At 36.8% G+C, this 20597-nt stretch overlaps 1 protein-coding gene across 2 annotated transcripts in view; it reads right to left on the bottom strand.

Annotated features, from left to right (window-relative positions):
• Positions 1-20597, bottom strand: part of CCNT1 (cyclin T1) — a 40699-nt gene that overhangs the window by 12688 nt on the left and 7414 nt on the right. The window contains exons 3-8 of one of the 2 annotated variants that reach the window (XM_005896369.2): positions 8805-8933; positions 6705-6765; positions 5158-5220; positions 3696-3741; positions 2354-2517; positions 2119-2189 (exon numbers count right to left, since the gene is read on the bottom strand). The exons of the other annotated variant lie outside the window; for it this stretch is intronic. Of the exons in view, the coding sequence (XP_005896431.1) occupies positions 2119-2189; positions 2354-2517; positions 3696-3741; positions 5158-5220; positions 6705-6765; positions 8805-8933 (534 nt within the window). The remainder of the gene's footprint in view (positions 1-2118; positions 2190-2353; positions 2518-3695; positions 3742-5157; positions 5221-6704; positions 6766-8804; positions 8934-20597) is intronic. 2 annotated transcript variants of the gene reach the window in all.

Below are 20597 nucleotides of genomic sequence, written 5' to 3' on the forward strand. Positions count from 1 at the left end.
GTAGGAATGTAAAATGGTACACCAGTATGGAAAACAGTTCCTCAACAAAATAAAAATAGAACTAGCATATGACCCAGCAATTCCACTTCTGGGTATATACCCAGAAGAATAGAAAGCAGGGTCTCAAAAGAGATACTATACACCAATATTCATTGCAGCATTACATACAAAAGGTAAAATGCAGACACAAACCAAATGTCTATCGATGGAAGAATGGATAAATAAAATGTGGTACAAACACACAGAAGATTATTCAGCCTTTTAAGAGAACAATTAAAATTCTACCATATGCTACAACATGGACAAACCTTGAGGATGTGCTAATTGAAATAAGTCAGTCACAAAAAAACAAATAATGTATGATTCCACTTACATGAGGTTTACAGGTACTAACAATAGTCTAAATAATGAAATATAATCGTGGCTGCCAGAGTCAAGGAATAGACAGTCATTGTTTAATGGTTATAGAGTTTTAGTTTTATAAAATGAAAAGTTATGGGGATAGATGGTAATAATGACTGCAGAACAGTATGCTGCTGCTGCTAAGTCACATCAGTCGTGTCCAACTCTGTGCGACTCCATAGACGGCAGCCCATCAGGCTCCCCCGTCCCTGGGTTTCTCTAGGCAAGAACACTGGAGTACAGTATAAATCCATGTAATACCTGTATACTTAAAAATGGCTAAGACAGTCAATTTTATGTTATTTGTATTTTACCACAATTTAAAATTTTTTTAAAAATTTAAAAAGAGGGAAATTCTGCCATTTGCAACAAACATAAATGAACCTGGAGGACCTTTTGCTAAGTAAAACAAGCCAGACACAGAAAGACAAGTACTATGTGATCTTACTTATGTAAGGAATCTAAAATAGTCAAACTTGTAGAGAGTAGAATCGTGGTTTCCAGAGACTGAGGGAAGGAGGAAACAAGGACATGTTAGTCAAAGGGCAAAAAGTTTCAGTTACATAAGATGAATATACCCGAGAGATCCTCTGTACAACATAGTACCTACAGTGAAACATAATATTGTGGGAATCCTCTGGTAGTCCAGTGATTAGGACTCGGTGCTACCACTGCCAGGGTCCCAGGTTCTAACCCTGGTCATGAAACTAGGGGCTTCCCAACTGGTGCAGTGGTAAAGAATCCACCTTCTACTGCAGGAGATGCAAGAGACGTGGGTTCAGTCCCAGGGTTGGGAAGATCCCCTGGAGGAGGAAATGGCAACCCACACCAGTATTCTTGCCTGGAAAATTCCATGGACAGAGGAGGCTGGTGGGCTACAGTCCATGGGGTCGCAAAGAGTCAGAAACAACTGATCACACACACACATACACACACACACATATACACACACACGAAACTAAGATCCCGCTACAAGGCAATAAAAATAATGAAGTTGTATTCATTCATGAACATCCTTATCTTACGATTACAGTTAGTCTAGAACTCTAGAAATTTTGGTAAAGTTTTACACAAAAGTAAAGGATAAGACTTGTGTCCTCTCAAATCTCCTTTGAACCCTAGGCAAACTCATTTTCTATAACTCAACTTAGGAGAAAGAAAATTAAGAAAATTAAGCATCCTCAGTCTAGAATTCTCAGAAATGCAAGGAATACTTTTAAGTTTTCTGACACTGAAAAAAAAAAAGAGAGAATTATTTCGTTAATCATAAATAAGACTTTCAAGAATACTTGAAACATAACTTTGAACTGTGATCTATATAAAAACAAAATTCGAAAATCCATTTAAAAGCAAGTAATGTCAAAGATAAAATTACAATACCAGCTCTAACCTCCTAACTCTGTATCTTTCCTATATAAGAAGCCAACATTCTATGTCTCCGAAAAGCCAAATTTTCCCCCTTCCCACTCTCTACACACAAAAAAACACTCAACCAACGTTGCTGACCAAATGACTAAACCATGAAGAGTTGCAAAACACAAAATAAATCCTGCTGTTACCTACATCAATGGATTTCTGAGCCAGTATCCCAGCTATGAAGTTGAAATCATAACTGTTGCATAACTATAAAAAGTGGAAATTCCAAACCTAGGGTACATATCCGTATCTGGTATCTCGCTGGTACAGTCAAAAGAAAGTGACAGCAATAATTCTTACCCTCCAATTCCAAATTCGTTTGAGCCTGTTGGGGGTTTTCTCCAGAATCTGTAGAAATTCATGTGTCAGTTCTACAAATGAAATTAGAACATTTAAGAAAAACTCAGAGAGGCAGAGGTAATGAAACAAGGATAACCTCAACTAACTGTATTCATCTGAAATCAAGTCACCTTTGGCCAGGTATGTGACAGATCAAGAGCAAGTGCTTTTCAAGGTCCCTTCCTCTAAAACTTACCATCTAAAAGTTCCAAGGTCACAGTGGCGTCAACATACTCCCACCAGTGCTTCCCATCAGTTGAGACTGGGATCTCCCAGTTGGACCACTTGCAAGCCAGATGAATGCAGACACAGGCCACCACAGGAGGTGTGTACTGCAGGCTAAATGTGGTCAAATGCAGGCTGACATCAGAGGGAAGGAAACAAGAGAGTGTCATGAGCTCTCAATTCTGAACCCAAAGTTAAAAAACTCTCCATTATTAAAAAAGAAAAAAAAAAGTAAAAAAAAGAAAAAGAAAAAGAAAAAAACACTGGAGAGCAAGAAAGGCAAGAAATAGCCAGTGCTCTGATCCAACACCCAACCCAATCTTTCCATTAACCCATCTGCTCAGGTAACAACTTGTCTAATTTTTTTGACTATACATCATTTAATCCACACACTGATGAAGGACCGGAAAAAATAAAAACAAAAATAAAAGACTGAGTACTCAAGTTTTTTTAAATAAGGATTAATCATCCTAAGAATAAGGTCAGAACATAAGAAAAATTTTAACATTTTTAAGATGTACAATCCCTAAATCAAATACTTAAGGAACTATCCTAAAAATTATCTTATTTCTTGCCAGTCATAGGTCTGGTCTCTTTTAAATAATGAATAGATAATCACTCTCTCAAGTGTGAATATACTTGATAGTTTATTTTTAAAATCTCTCCCATCAGGCTATAAAAATGAACTGCTTAGCCTTGACGGTCATTAGGAGTATCTTTGGTTTCCAAGAACTACATAGTAGATTGGAGATGAGAATGTGCAAATCATTTGGTAATACAAGTTATGTTAATTTTTTTCTTTAAAAAGGGAACAACAAAGAAAAAGTATCACAACTCTTAGCACATATATGTGCCCATTTATCTGGGAGTGAGTGAAGACAAAAAGTACCTTTTAAAATACCACAATTACAGCAGAATCCTCCAAACTACATTTTAGTCACCAACTGGCAATGAAATCCAAGTTTAAATAAACTTTCAAAACTATGCTCTTGGATATTTAAATGCAAAGTAACAAATGCAGAATTAAATTGGCTATCAATCAGCAACAAAAATATTTTATCACCTTAACAAATTTAAAAAGCAGCATGGAAATTTTAAGGCACGCATGACAACTGTGCAGAAAAATCAACATTTACCATGGACTTGTCTATAACACAGTCTATTAATATCAGAGATCCTTGACTAGATCTTTGGCTCCTAGTTTACTAAGTGCCAGACCTATCATCTTTCCATATACCCAACAAAAAGTGACAATTCCAACCCAAGTAAAGTACTATCCCAAAAAGAGAAGAGAAAAATATTAAAATATAAACCTGTTGGTTGCCATGAAGTAAGAAGTTTGTGCTAAGTCCTTGCTTGCTAAAAAAAAAAAGGAGGGGGGAGATTAGTTCCATTCATTCTCAATAATTATTTAGTAAGCATTTACTATTTGCAAGGCAGAGAATACAATGGCAAATGAGACAGACATGGTCTCTGACCACCTGACGCTTACATTCCACTGTCAAATGAAACAGTTTAAGTGATTTTTAACTACATTAACAATTATGCTGCTTCCAGACTTAGGGACTTAAGCTTTATTCTGCACACCAGGTATAAGGATTAGATATTTAAAATCCAATTCCTGGGCATCCTCCCTAGAGTCTAACTCAACACTTTTGGAGAAGGATGTAGTAACAATGAGCATTTTTAACAAGTAACTCAGAGATCCTGATACAAGAGTCCACTAAGAAATTCTAAGCTAGGGGATGAACTAATCTGGAGGCAAGATCAGAAGACCTTTATATATTTGGAAAAAATCAGCAAATGACATAAATTATTTAAGCATATTACAATAAAAAAATTCCTCCTTCAAAAAAATTTGGGTGACAAAGTAAATTTTAATCTTCCTTAGATGAAATATTAACATATTTAACCCATTTCTGTTTAACACTATGTTTGCTCAATGTAAACCTTTCATGCTCTCAAAATATAAAGAACTCAAAAAACTTGAATTTTCAGATGAAATACATGATAAGGCCAATTATTAGTGAAAATCTGCAAAACAAGAAATTATGTTTAAATGCACAATGGTATCTAGATTTTCTTTCTTGATATTACTATTTGAATAAAAAGAAGAACTAGGCCTAATGCAATCATGGCTACTGAAGTTAAATTAGAATAAAAAGCAAGTCTGCCAATGAATTAACAATGATGAAAGTAAGTTCAAATCAATTCTACATGGCCTTCTGGGTAGCCTTTAACAGTGTCCAGGACAATCAACCCTAGAATCAAATTAAGATCACTTCCCTGGTGGCTCAGACCATAAAGCATCTGCCTACAACATGGGAGACCTGGGTTGGGAAGATCCCCTGGAGAAGGCAATGGCAACCCACTCCAGTACTCTTGCCTAGAAAATCCCATGGACAGAGGAGCCTGGTAGGCTACAGTCCACGGGGTCAAAAAGAGTCAGACACGACTGAGAGACTTCACCTTTCATTCCCAAGACATCCTTAAAACTGCTATTGGATACTTTGATTTTAGTGACTTTTCAAAATCTGCCTCCAGCTTTGACAAACAAGAAACTCACTCACTTTATCTGGAGATCACCTAAAAACACTACAAGAACTCAAGAGAAAAGCTCCAACCACTCACTTTGAAATTTAAAAGCCAGGTAGGTTTTTTAATTTAAATTTTGGCCAAAGCAGCTGTATTATGTATTAACCCACAATAAATCTTAGCATCTAAATGGTAAAACAATTTAGGATAGCATCTCAGGTTGGGATTGGGATTCCTTACCTCGAACAAGCTGAGTGCACTTTACCACATGTGTATGTGGGTGATCAATTGTTAGTTCAAAGCCTAAAAAAAAGTAACTGGTTAAAAAACCTAAAGATACTCAAAATATTTTATACTGCTTTTATCTGAGTCATCATTGAAAGCTTCTCTCATTTTCTGGTCCCAAAACTGCCTATTGAGAGGCTGAGAGTCACATAAAGTATGCAGCACACTCTTAAGATTATCTTCAAAGGCACCACTCAGATAATGAAGTTAATAGAGTCTCAAGATCCCTGAACTATCAATAACATCTGAATACAAAGCATGTTCTTAGGGACAACAGAATATATGATTGGAAAAGAAGCAGTTACATAATGATTATTTGTGAAAGCTTAACCTTTAGAAAATATTTTTAAAACCTACTCCTCTCTTACCTTAGTCTTCTTCCTTTTCATCATCTCAATCATCATTAAGTACCAATCATTTTATCTAACTCTAAATGATCTTAACCAAAATGTAGTATGTCTATAAAAATTTTCGAAGAAATTTCTTTTTGTGTATGTAAATAAAATTATCTAGTACGAGTAAAGAAATTCTAGGCAATTCCCCGGCGGTCCAGTGGTTAGGACTCCACACTTGCACTGCCAAGAGTCGGGGTTCAATCCCTGTCAGGGAACTAAGACCCCACAAGCTATGTGCAGCACGCCCAAAAACTAAAAATAAAGTCTGAGGCAAACTGACTAAAAAAAAGAAGAAAATTCTATTGCAAAATTTACTTGATGCAAATTATTCTAAAAGCACAACTGATTCTCACAAGTTAGATTTTACAGATTTTCACAGTAAAATATTAAAATGTATCCCAGCAGAAAAACATCATTGTCCCTTAAAGTATGGTTACCTTGAAGATAACTAATTTAAAGTAAAAATTAGCAGAAACTAATTTCAGAGATAAACTTTGAAGAATTCATTGTGTGTATAGGTGTATATGCAAAAAATACAGGCTGATCAGCAACTTTCCAACATGACTCATGAAATACTCTGTCTAAAGAGACAAATGAGAGCCCAAAAGAACTAGAAAATCTTTATTTTCCATATTTGCTAAGCTTTTAAAGGCAGTCTGATGAAAATAATAATAGATAATAACAGAACATCATCAGTTATTTAGCCTATCAATTCAATTTAGCTTGAATTCCTCCATCTCCACTCTACTGTTTTGAACGCTAATTACCAATTTTAAAATTATCTAAATATAAGGACAGACTATGAAAACTCCTGGAAGGAAAAAAGTTATTTAGATAGTTTCTGCCATTATTTATCAGAAAGTTAAAAACTCCCAAATCTTATCAAGCAAATCATGAATCCTAGAATAAAAACAAGCAGAAAAAACCTGCTAATGGCTATCTCAAAGGTCAGTGGTGTCTTCATTCTCTCTGTGGCAGGGTTAAGCAATCTCTACAAAGTACAAAAACCTTCCCAAGAAATTCTCTTCCTGTTTCCTATTTTGCAAATTAGAAAAACATTATATTGCATACATATTTCTTTAGTGTTTTAAAGGAAAATAAACTTACCTAAAGTCTGCAGAATTATGCTTTCTAGTATCACCAGATCTTGAACTTGCTGCAGGTAAGCCTGCAGGTGTGAGAAGACACATAAATTATTCCCCAAAAAGACACAGTATATAACATAAAGTGTAGACAATTCTATCATAACAACCTCCAAAGGAAACCAAAGCCACAAAAGGCAAGGGTGCAGTTATGAGGGCAAGTAGGAACTGAAATTAATCCTTATCCCTAACAGATTCTCCTTTAAAAAAAGAAACAGATAAATAAGTGGTACAGCAAAAGATGTCACTTTATTTATAAAGGGCTACAGAATAAACACCAGATATCTGGTTCATTTTCAGACTGACGTTTTAGGTTATAATGTTCATATGATACAGATTAAAAACTTTTCTAAAATTAAAATATTAACATGCCTTTTTTTTAACATCATCAAAACACACTGCACAGCCTTCCCAAAGTACTGTACGCAATCTCAAACATTTGATTCCTGTTAAACTTTCCTTTTAGAGTAATGCTAGATTTTTAAAATTCACAGAGGAGTTCACAAGAAAATGGAACAAACAAAAATCCTTCAGATTTGTACAGCCATTACAGTAGCCACTATTCATACATGGCCATCAAGCACCTGAAATGTGCTATGAATGTAGAATACACGATGAATTCTAAAGACTTAGTTAAAAAATAATAATGTTAAAAAACACTTCATTAATAATGTTTTAAAATTGACTCTATGCTGAAATGACTATATTTTGGAGTTAAACAAAATGCTATATAAAATATGTTAAATTAATTTTAAATTTAAATAAAAATTTAAAATAAAAGCTTAATGAAAACCTTAAAAATTTTAATTACATATGTGACTTCCCTTATATTTTTATCGGACAGCACTGGTATAGAGCTCTAGGAGAATGAAGCTTGAGCCAAGAGTTAAGAGACTTATGTTGCTGCTAACTTTCCACTGAACTTTATGATCTCTAGTGAGTCCAATAAGGACTTAACCTACGGTAGCTCTCCTTTCCCTATAATGAAGAAAGTATCTTCTCCGATTCACCTCATAAGACAGACTCAGGTGAGAAGTCATGTAAATATACTTTAAAGAAAAAAAAGTTGGGATTTTACTTTTTATTTCAATAAAATTTTGTTATTTGGTCAATTCTACGGACCAATGGCAGTTAGTAGTCTTAAACATAAATAAAAGTTCAGACCAACAACTTTTCAACAAAACTACTCTGGTGCAGCCCAGAAAGAAAATGAAGTCAAGACACTGCTATTTTAAACACTTGACTCATATAACTAGGAGCTGTGATTCCACAATTCCACTTCTCTCTGAAGTGCATCCACTGTAACAAACAAATAACCTGGTACAGAAATCTGTAGTTTTTCTTCAAACTCATTGCTCCCCAGTCACTGAATTCTAAAGCCAGGAGAGTTTCCCTTCTTCATAAGGTCAAGGAAAGATGGAAGGGGGGAGGCAGGGGAAGCTATATGTAGACACAAAGGATAAAGGGGTAGAAGGATATATATCTGAATTATAATCAACAGTATTCTCCTAGGAGAAGGGGAGATGAGCATACCTGAATTTGTTAAAAAGTTAAACACATAAATGACAGGATCCATTTTTTAAAAATTCATTAACAAAAATAATGTTCTCCATAGAGATATTTCCAGTAAAAAGCTGGAAATTATCTTAAGAGATAATGGTTAAAATATATGTATGTACATGATGAAATTCTGTATCAATATTTAAAGAAAGTGGAGAATTGACGGGGAAATATTTGACATACAGTAAGTGAAAAAAGTAGGTATAAAATATATACATGTACAACTACTTATAGAAAAGAAGCTGGAAATACTGGTTCATTTATATATCTGTGGTACAAATTATATCTAGTTAATATATTTTCTTCTTTTTATGCACTTTCCAATTTTACCAGAAAAAATACAATTATCTTTTACCATAAAATTTCTATGTTTTAAGGAAAAAACAAACACTAAAAGTTCCTTTAACAGTCCCCATTGAGATTTCAGTAAATCAAAGTTGTAAAACTAAGTTATGATCAAAATAAATTAAGAAAAACAGATGTATGCAATTAATCAACCCCCTACCTCACTCCTGGTATCAGGAAGTGATTCCTGTGGATGGAGACAAGTGTGTGCTACCTTGATGACGTGTTCCAATTTTTTTGGCTGCTCCTCTACTTTGGCTGCTAAAAATAAGGCTGCTGGAGCCACAGACTGGATGAAGAGAAAATAAATCACTTTTATTATTTATTTCTAGAGCAAGGTAGTTCTAAAAAAGAACTAAGTTTTAAACCAACTTCTTTGCTTACCTCAATTTTCATCACCTCCTGTTATGCTTTCCCTTCTATTTACAATATCTTCTCCTCTATCCATTAACCCAAGCCCACTTCCTAAATCAATCCTTCAATGAACTCTCATTAAAAGCTACTTTTAAGTAGCCACTAGACGTTAAGTAGACAGCTTTCTATTTAAAATGAGATTAAGTTTTATCAAAGCACTCTATATACTTTTTTTTTAAGGACTGTTAGGGAAATTAAAATAGAGGTAACCTTGTTCTCTTGTTCTGGAGAAGGAAATGGCAACCCACTCCAGGATTCATGCCTGGGAAATCCCATGGACAGAGGAGCCTGGCGGGCTCAGTCAGACATGACTTAGCAGCTAAACCACCACCACCAGTCTTGTTCAGACTTCACAAGTAGGGCAGCAGGCCTCTGAGTGACTTCTGACCTTGCCCAGACTCTGCCTGGACTACATGTCTGCCTGGCAAGGACACCAACCATTACCAGCAAGTCAAGAGGCACTATAGAGAAAGGGAATGTGACTTGAAATCTCTAAGCCCCTAAGGACCTGGCCAGCCCGGTCCCACCTCCAGGGTCTAAGAAGTCTTATGACTAACAGGATGAAATCAACAGCATTGTAAAGTAAAACCAGAGCCTCTTTTTTGCTAGCAAACTGATGAAGACATCAGTTTACAGCATAGGACTATAATAAGCAGGAGCCCCCAAAACTGCAATCTGAAGTCTCACCCGTGGGGTAGATGTACCACCCTGATCTTTTCCAACTGGGCCTCCAGATTGCTGTTAACTTCTCACGGCTGTTCAAGTCTGGATGTAGGTTGTCAGCCCAATTTGGTGATGTATACACTGTTACACTTCTATTTCTTTTCTTTTAATGACTGTATATTGAAATTAAGTCAAATAATCTTCTATAAAAAAATGAAATTGTTTATTTGTGTGTAACGAGTGGTTTCTTTTGTTAATGAATCCTTCGAACCTAAAACGAAAGTAAAACTTTTGGCAAAACATAAATTGGCACTGTGAGCAGGATTCGTGAAGCAAAATGCCACTCTTTAAGAAGAAAGACATTAAGATTAAATAAGTCTTTATTTCCAGATGGGAAGATGTGCCTTACTTCTTGTTGGCTACTGAATGGGACATATCCACTGGACTGTATGAGAATTGGAACCCCAATTGGGACCCCAAATTAAAGAGGGCTGAACCTTTAAAAGTTACTGAATGTTTGTGGCTCTTGCCAAGTGAGAAAGAACAAGAATGTACCATGATGGATCAGAGAGGCTGGATCCTCTCTGCCTACCATAAGGTTGAAGAAGCCAAACTAAAACTGGTTGAAAAGAAGTCAAAACTGGAGAAAGAATTATGCGACCTGCAAGGTTGATTGTTCATGTTATAATGTCAAAACTACATTGTAGCTGACCAAGTGTCCATTTTCCAGTTGGTAGCTGAAAAAGCTGCTGTAAAGGCTGCACGAGTTAAATATCGAAAGGAGCACGGCAAGGTTAACAAAAAGAAGTTCAGTCTCAGGAAATGACAGGGGGAAAAGAGACCGAGAGACATTTTAAATCTCAAACAGAAACTGAAACCACCGCCTGTCTGGATATATGTGTCTGTCTCAGTATGTGTCTTTGTCCTTGGATAACACTGCTAAGGTTTACTTGTAAATGAGCTCTATTTAACTGACTTAAAAAGTAAGCGCTTACAAATTAAAGCTAAATATCTAGAAAACTGGCCAAGATAAAGTTTAGGACCGCAAGATCTGGGAAATATTTAGTACGAAGTCGATATCTGCTATTGAAGATAGTTTAAGTCTGTTGAGTTAATCAGTATAGATTCTTAATACGTCTTATATGTCTGTCTTAGAATCATCGTATAATAATCAGTAGAATACGTTCACTGTGCCTAGGCTTAATGTAAAGCTAAATAAAATCTTGCTGTTTCCTTTACAAATCTGTCAGCAAGGAAAGTAACTCAATGTGAAGAAATTTTTAAGGAAAGAAAATGTAAATGAGATAAGAGCTTTTAAATCAAATTTTATTAAGAATAATTATGCTTTAGCAAAGTCTCCCTAACATAATAGGGCTTTGCTGGTGACTCAGTGGTAAAGAATCCACCTACCAAAGCAGGAGACTTGAATTCCACGTCTGGTCTGGAAGATCCCACGTGCCACACAGCAACTAAGCCTGTGCACCACAGCCATCGAGCCTGTGCTCTAGAGTTGGAATGGAACTGAGCGCTAGCGCTGCAACTGCTGAAGCCAGCAGGCTCTAGAGCCCTTGCTTCACAACAAGAGAAGCCACCACAATGAGAAGCCTGTGCACCGCAACTAGTGAGCAGCCCCCACTCGCCACAACTATATAAAGCCCACACGGCAATGAAGACCCAGCACAGCCAAAAAATAAATAAATAAAATTATTAAGTAAAGTCTTTTGTCATTTTAGTTATGGCTTTATTCTGATGGCTTTGTAAAAACAATTAAAAGACGCTTGCTCCTTGGAAGAATAGGTATGATAAACCTAGACAGTGTATTAAAAAGCAGAGACATCATTTTACCAACAAAGGTCTGTACGGTCAAAGCTATGGTTTTTCCATAGTAGGTCTGGTGGTGCTCATGGTAAAGAATCTGCCCGCAATGCAGGAGACCTGAGTTTGATTCCTGGGTTGGGAAGATCCCCTGGAAAAGGGAATGGCAACGCACTCCAGTATTCTTGCCTGGAGAATGCCATGGACAGAGGAGGCTGGTGGGCTACAGTCCATGGGGTTGCAGAGTTGGACACAACTGAGTGACTAACACACACACCATGGTTTTTCCAGGAGTCATGTAGGGATGTGAGAGTTGGACCATAGAGAAGGCTGAGCACCGAAGAACTGATGCTTTCGAACTGGTGCTGGAGAAAACTCTTCAGAGTCCTTTAGACAACAAAATCAAACCAGTCAATCCTAAAGGAAATCAACCCTGAATATTCACTGGAAGGACTGATACTGAAGCTGAAACTCCAATACTTTGGCCACTTGATGCGAAGAGCCAACTCACTGTAAAAGACCCTGATGCTGGGAAAGACTGACGGCAAGAGGAGAAGGGTGAGACAGAGGATGAGGTGGTTGGATGGCATCACTGACTCAATGGACATGAGTCTGAGCAAACTCAGGGAGATAGTGAAGGACAGTGAAGTCTGGCATGCTGCATGACTTAGCGACTGAATAACAACTTTGTAAAAATATCACCTCTTCAAGATTTACAGAAATCTTGAAGATTAAATTAACTATTAATAGATAAACAAATTTTGTTATTAACAATAAGCTTGTATCAGACTGGAACTTGGTTTTCTCGTTAAGAGAACAGCTTTCTTGGGATGTGGCTTTTGATAACAAGACTGTGAGAATTTCATCGCCTTTAAGTGATTTATATTTGTTTTTAAAATCTTTTGCAACTTTGGTAAAGTAAATGAATATTTCACAATGATCTATGAAGACTGTGGCACACAGAGATAAGCTCGTTTTGCTTCTACAAATAATTAATCTTTCATTGTCAGACTTTTGCTATCCTGATGTTCTTAGAACATGGCAACTGTCTACTTCTAAATCAAGGAATTTAAAACAGGTAAACAAAGGCTATAAATCAGTCAGGGGACTGGGAAATCCAAGATGGCTGCTTGACTTTTCCCGGCTCCCTGATAAACCTCATTTTTTGTTTGATGGGACTAACCATTAACCCTCACTAGAGGATTAATGCCTTCACAAAAAATTGTTTCACTTAATAGTAAATTCTAGTTTTGTTAACTGAGATCTATGTTGACCAAGACTTACTTCCCAGATAGCTCCTTGCTGTTATATTGCTAAGACATTTAACTTAATTTTTCTAAAGCTTATCTCAGTAATCTATCTTTGGATGGAGAGCAGATACCCTGTGACATAAAATAACCTGTATCAATCAATGAACTATATGTAATTGGAGCTTATGGAAAAAACAAAATAGAGCCCTTGGGTTTCTAGAACAGGAAATTTCCAGAGGCCGGAAACAGTCATACTAAGAACAGTCAATTGGCTGAATTATACACAGTATATCAGGCTCGAAAACAAGACAATTTAACAGAATGTCATATTTATACAGACTCTTGGCCAGTAGCCAACGAACAGATTGGCCACTTGGCTTCCCCTAAGCGTAAAGAATAACTGGCGAATTCACTCCAAAGAGCTATGGGGAAAGGAATTATGGTCTGACATTTGGGAAACTGTTCAAACTACTACTGTTTCAGTTTTTCATGTAGATGCTCACAGTGTCCCAAATTCTAGGAAATAATGGTATAACTCTATTAGAAATGAACAAACCTGAATTCAAGCAGCAGAAGTTGATCCAGACTCCAGCAACTTAAAATGTTCGACTTCATGCGCACACCAAAAATGTGGCCATTTGGGAGAAACAACAACATACAGGTGGGCTCAGGATCGAGCTATTTCTTTCACTATAGATCTCATTAAATGTTATTTTACAATGTCCAATTTGTCAACAATTAAGCATAGAAGCTTGCCACAACCAGTAAAGGACAAGTGGCACATGGCAAGCTGCCTGGGCAAATACAGCAAACTGATTATATTGGTCCATTAATTTGGGAAGAAGGGTGCCAGTGTGTGTGCTGCTGTGGACACCTATTCTGAGTATTTAGTGACCATTCCCTTGGGGAAAGCCAGAGTAATACTATTAAAACACTAGAGATAATTCATCTATATTATGGTGTTCCACTTCAAATTCAGAGTGACAATGGGTCACACTTTAAAGTAAGTTAATACAAGAGTTTGTCCAGGAACATAATGTACAATGGATTTTTCATATTTTATTATCCTCAAGATGCTGGCTTGACTGAAAGAATGAATGATCTGTTTAAATAGCAATTAATTAAACTTGGAGAGGGTTCTTATAAAAACTGAAGGACTAATTTAAATACTGCCCTCAATATTTTAAATAATAGACCTATAGGAGAATTAGAAACTCCTTTGATGAAGATGACTATTCTGAACGTACAGATTCATAAAACAGACTTCCATCCTGAGACAGCTAGAATTAGAAAATCAGCCCAGGAGCACTAGCTCCTTTCTGAGCTACTCCCTGAGGTCTCCAGACTGGATTTGTCACCTACATCTGAACACAGACTTACTGAAGGATTGGTATGTGCTATTTCAACTGGTATTGCAATTAAAATGTCTCCCAGACACTTTGAATTAATCCAAGAATGCTTCAGTTTAGCATTAACATGGATTTGTGTCTGTGGGGGAGTCACAGACCTAGACTGTAACTAGAATGAGGAAAAGGATGATCTACTTATTAATAAACACAACCAAGTTGTCAGTTGCTGATTCTTCCATTTGTAACTGACAAAGTACAAAACGGAGAACCTCCCACCTTACTAACGGTCAGAGGTGATAGAGGGTTTGGGTCCACAAATGAAATACATACTATTGAAGCTAAAATCTGGGTGAAGCAGCCTAACCGTCCTCCCATACCTGCTGCTGATATGACTGCACAGGGGAAGGACACTGTCATATAATCTCCGGACAGGAAAAATGGAAATATGTGCCATTAACATACTGTTATTCTCAAGAAAAGACTCTTCTTGGAGCCTTACTGTAATGTGGATTGTTATTCATACCTCAACTCCTGATTATCTGCTACAGTTAAGAAAAGAACATGACGAAAAATGTTGGGGAATCTTCAGATGGAGAATTACGAGCCAGACCCAAACTCAGGATAACTTCACCTGCCTTGCAAACAAGGCCTGTTCTTTCTTAACTTTGACTTTCTATGGACAAAATTTATCTGTCTGTTACATTACACCAATTTCATGTGTTACTCATTGTATCTGGGGGAGAGTATTCGTTGTGGCATTTTACTGGGAATTGTTTGGACTTTAATAATCGCACCACTTACTGACAGACTATAATAAGGCTACCAAGAGACTGCTAAGTGGACCAACATCTCACATTTGGGAACACTACTTATCACAGAACTTCATGAAGTATTGTGAATGGACTATGTTCCCTAAATCCCATGTTTTTTTAAATAGCCCCTCAACTTGTATGTATTGTAACCAGTTACGTAGAAACTAACTTCTACGTTTCAGCTAAGAACCCCTTTTTCCAGATGCCTAACACATATTGATCATTTATATTGGAAGGGGACCACCTATTACTTTTCCTCCATGAGAACTTAGGTATAGTGGACTCAAATCCTATTCCTTACTCTCTCTGTTCCCAGTATTAGCTTCCCCTTAAAACCTTTATGAAATATTTTGCAAGGAATCAAAGAGTTATAAAATTTCATAGATAAATATAATCATACCTTAATAGAGCATTTTGTTGTTACTACTGTAACTGCCAATAACTTAATGGATGTAGGAGTTGATGTACAAAAACGTACTTCTCATTCATGGTGGGTCTTTTTCTTTACTAAATCCCCTACTGCTCAAAGATTCTTCTCTGCACTGCTTAACCCATTATATATTTCTATGATCACTTTATTTCTATTGACTATCTGGAACTGTTATTTGACTTATAGAATTAAAGAGACTGTTCATGTTACTCTGCCTTATTCCTATGCTCTTCAGCCTCAACAATTCTGAGGTCAGCTGGTAAGGATGAGTCTTGTTCAGGGTTCAGAAATAGGGGAGCAGGCCTCTGACCCACTTCTGACCTTGCCCAGACACTGCCTGGACTACATGCCTGCCTACAAGCACATCAAGTGTTACCATCAGGTCAGTCGGCACTTTAGAGAAGAAAGGGAATAGGACTTGAAATCCCTAAGCCCCTGAGGGCCTGGCCAGCCTCTCTTCCCCATCTAAAAATTCTTAAGACTCAGGAAGATAAAACAAACAGCATTGTAAAATTAAAGTAAAACTAGAGCTGCATCTTTTTGAGGTAATCTTTTAAAATTATTTTTATAATCAGTCACCAAAAACTATGCGGAGATGATATTTACAATGTTACATTCTCACAAGAGCTCATTTTTTGCACACAAACTTATATCAGTTTGCAGCCTGAGATTACAAACAGGAGCCCCCAAAATTGCAATTTGAAGTCTCACCTGTGGGGTGGACGTACCACCCAGGATCCTTCCAACTGGGGATCCAGACTGCTGTTAACAAGAGACTGGCCAGTGCTGTTCAAGTCTGGATATAGGCTGTCGGCCCAGTTCTGTTACTTCTCTCTACTGTTGTTGTTGTTGTTGTTTTTTAATATTGTATATTTAAATTAAGTCAAATACCCTTCTATAAGAAAACTGAATTTATTTGTGGTAAAGAGTGGTTTCTTTTGTTAACGAATTCTTCAAATCTAAAACGAAAGTAAAACTCTCAACAAAACAAGGAGTAAATTGAAATGTCCAGAATCAGCAAGTGTTGCCAGGGGCTGGGAAAAGAGAAATGGAAGTGACTGCTGAAGTATGAGGGGTTTCTTTCTGGGGTGATGTACATGTTCTGAAATTAGATCATGGTGATGGTTGCTGACCTCTGAATATACCAAGAACCAGTGAATTGTAAATCAAAAGAAGGAATTCTATCGTATGCATATTATCTCAATTATACTTACATATGGAGAAGAGCACAAAACTTTAATTAGTGCTCTCACTGCTGGGACCCCAGGTTCAATCCCTGTTCGGGGAACTAAGATCCCACAAGCCATGCTGTGAGGCCAAAAAAAAAAATCAAGCCGATACACAAGAAGACAGAAAACTCAGATGCTAAAAAAGAAATCAGAATAGGACATAAACATACCCTGGTGATTTGGGAAATCTCAGGAAGCAGAACTTCTCTAGAATCTTAACAAGAATATGTCAGCGAATCAAACACGGCAATGGCATGAACTAGACAGAATTCACCAGAAGTTAAAGAAAACAATAAATAATTTTATAGAAGTGAAATATTTATTTACTGAGTATAACTGATAAGAATTCTAATATTTATTTGTATTACTTTGTGAAAATATTTTTCTCCACAAATTCAATTCAGAATAATAATCCTCTTCCTTTTTATCTGTTGCAGTTGTATATCGAGCTTGCTACAAATATTCTACTAGACCTTAAAACAAAGAAAAACCAGAGGAAAATGGGTGTGAACAAAGACATGAGAAATTAGGGCATCAAGCACATTGTGAACAGTACATTGAGTAAAGGATATAAATAAAAGGATATAGGTCACAAAAGATTTTTTTTTCTTTTGATGTATCCTAAATGCTTTATTTCTGGGCCAGCTGTCAGTATTTAAGAGCTCAGCTTATTACAAAGATTTCTCAATGGGAAGATATAATAATAAATAATGATCTAAGTTATGGTACTAACAGCATTTAGAGTTGTTGAGAACATTGCTTGAGATCGCCTTAATGGCTCACAAAAAACTGAATGCAAAAGGTCAAGCAAGCAAATACAATTGTTGTACATAAAATTTTTCATTAAACATTTAAGAACCTATGATTTCCTTTAACCATTTAGAAATCTAAGGATTTTAGGCCCTACTGACTTTAAAGCAAAACGTTTTACACCAGAATTGTGGTACCGTACAAGTTCATGTGCCAAAGTTTAGAATATGGACTTTATCTTTTACAGTGTTATATTTTAAACTAATAAAGATTTGAAAATTATTTAGAGTTTTTGTTCAGGAAGACTAGTTCTGATATATTTCTGAACATCCATTGAGTGTGTGCGTGCTCAGTCATGTCTGACTCTTTGTGACCCTTTGGACTGTAGCCCACCAGGCTCCTCTGTCCGTGGGATTTTCCAGGCAAGAATACTGGAGTGGGCTACAAAAGATTTTTAAGAAGAGAGTGACATTAAACATTTTGGGGAAAAAAATGTAGAGTTTAAGAAATAATTATAAAGATTAATCCAGTGGTAGATGGGACTAAAAGGAAAAAAGGACAGATATATTAAGTTACTTTTTCTAAGAGAAAATTTTACTAATACAAGCACTAAGAAACAAAGTTTAGAATAGGCACTAGCAGTAGAAATAAAGGAAAAAAGAGACGCAGTTTTCACCTTGGAAAAATGAATAGGTTTTCAGTAAATATGTGTGTGTGTGTGTGTGTGTAACTGCATGAAGAGAAAAAAATTCTAGTGGAAATATATGCCAAAAGGTTAATAGGATTATCTCTGAAGACCAGAGTTACAGAGAAATAATTACCTCCTTTAATTTGTCCTCTTTAATTTTATGATAAAAATACATGTTTATAGGGTGAGAAAAACAGAACAGTACCATTATATAAATTAATAGGACTTTATAACTGATTGGACAAAGGGGAGAAGGAAAAAGGTAACTCAAAGGCAATACTAAGATATTAAGCCTACAACTTTGCCTTCAAGGATCTAAAAATACACTTGAAAGAATCTAACATATATATATGTATATATATAATAAAAGCAATGTCTAACAAGGCACTATCTAAGTGAAAGACTGCAACAGATAAATTTCAACCTAATTTTTGTGCAATCAACCATATACTCATTGCTCCTCATGCAATCATACACCAAGCTAGTTTATCAAAGTATTTTCCTATCAAAAGTAGTTTCAAAAGGAATTCTTACGCCAAGTTAAGAGTGTAAGATTTTGTCCATATTATAAACAGTAATAATGCCAGCTAATACTTGCTATGTGCAGGCATTCTGCAAATTAATTCACCTATATCCTATGAGGTAGGCACCATTTTTGACTCCAAAGAGATGAGAAAACTGAGGCCCAAGGTAACTTGCCCAAGGCCAAAGAGCTGTAGGCAGTGCAGCAAGGATCCAAATTGAGATGTGTCTGACTCAAGAGATCATCCTCTTAACCACTCAATTCAGTTCAGTCACTCAGTCATGTCCAACTCTTTGCAACCCCATGAACCACAGCACGCCAGGCCTCCCTGTCCATCACCAATTCCCGGAGTTTACCCAAACTCATGTCCATTGAGTCGGTGATGGCATCCAACCATCTCATCCCGCTGTCCCCTTCTCCTCCTGCCTTCAATCGTTCCCAACATCAGGGTCTTTTCAAATGAGTTAGATCTTTGCATCAGGTGGCCAAAATACTGGAGTTTCAGCTTCAACATCAGTCCTTCCAATGAATATTCAGGACTGATTTCCTTTAGGATGGACTGGTTGGATCTCCTTGCAGTCCAAGGGACCCTCAAGAGTCTTCTCCAACACCACAGTTCAAAAGTATCAATTCTTCTGCGCTCAGCTTTCTTTATAGTCCAACTCTCACACCCATACATGACTACTGGGAAAAGTATAGCCTTGACTAGACGGACCTTTGTTGGCAAAGTAATGTCTCTGCTTTTTAATATGCTGTCTAGGTTGGACAGCATATTTCCTTCCAAGGAGTAAGAGTCTTTCAATTTCATGGCTGCAATCACCATCTGCAGTGATTTTGGAGCCCAAAAATATAAAGTCAGCCACTGTTTCCCCATCTATTTGCCATGAAATGATGAGATCGGATGTCCAAAAAAATAAAGTCAGCTACTGTTTCCCCATCTATTTGCCATGAAGTGATGGGACCAGATGCCATGATCTTAGTTTTCTGAATGTTGAGATTTAAGCCAAGTTTTTCACTCTCCTCTTTCACTTTCATCAAGAGGCTCTTTAGTTCTTCTTCACTTTCTGCCATAAGGGTAGCATCATCTGCATATCTGAGGTTATTGATACTTCTCCTGGCAATCTTGATTCCAGCTTGTGCTTCCTCCAGCCTGGCACTTCTCATGATGTACTCTGCATATAAGTTAAATAAGCAGGGTGACAATATACAGCCTTGACATATTCCTTTTCCTATTTGGAACCAGTTTGTTGTTCCATGTCCAGTTCTAACTGTTGCTTCCTGGCCTGCATACAGGTTTCTCAAGAGGCAGGTCAGGTGGTCTGGTATTCCCATCTCATTCAGAATTTTCCAGTTTATTGTGATCCACACAGTCAAAGGTTTTGGCATAGTCAATAAAGCAGAAATAGATGTTTTTCTGGAACTCTCTTGCTTTTTCAATGATCCAGTGGATGTTGGCAATTTGATCTCTGGTTCCTCTGCCTTTTCTAAAACCAGCTTGAACATCTGGAAGTTCATGGTTCACATATTGCTGAAGCCTGGCTTAGAGAATTCTGAGCATTACTTTACTAGCATGTGAGATGAGTGCAATTGTGCAGGAGTTCGAGCATTCTTTGGCATTGCCTTTCTTTGGGACTGGAATGAAAACTGACCTTTTCCAGTCCCGTGGCCACTGCTGAGTGTTTCAAATTTGTTGACATATTGAGTGCAGCACTTTCACAGCATCAGGATTTGAAATACTAAACTTGACCTTTTAAGAGTCAGTTAATGAGAGTAATATACACCCAAATTTGTCAGCTATTACAACACCTGTGAATCAAATGTTAGAAAATGCAACATAAATACACACACATCAAGTTGCTCACCTTTACTTTTACATTCCCCCACCTGAAAACATTTAAGATAGTATATATATAGAAATTCAATTCAGTTCAATTCAGTCGCTCAGTCGTGTCCAACTCTTTGCGACCCCATGGACTATAGTGAGGCTTAATTTCTTCTCAAAAAAAGAATGCAATGCCAGGATTTAAGTA

The sequence above is a fragment of the Bos mutus genome, chromosome 5 (assembly GCF_027580195.1).
Source record: "Bos mutus isolate GX-2022 chromosome 5, NWIPB_WYAK_1.1, whole genome shotgun sequence".
Taxonomy (NCBI): Eukaryota; Metazoa; Chordata; class Mammalia; order Artiodactyla; family Bovidae; genus Bos; species Bos mutus.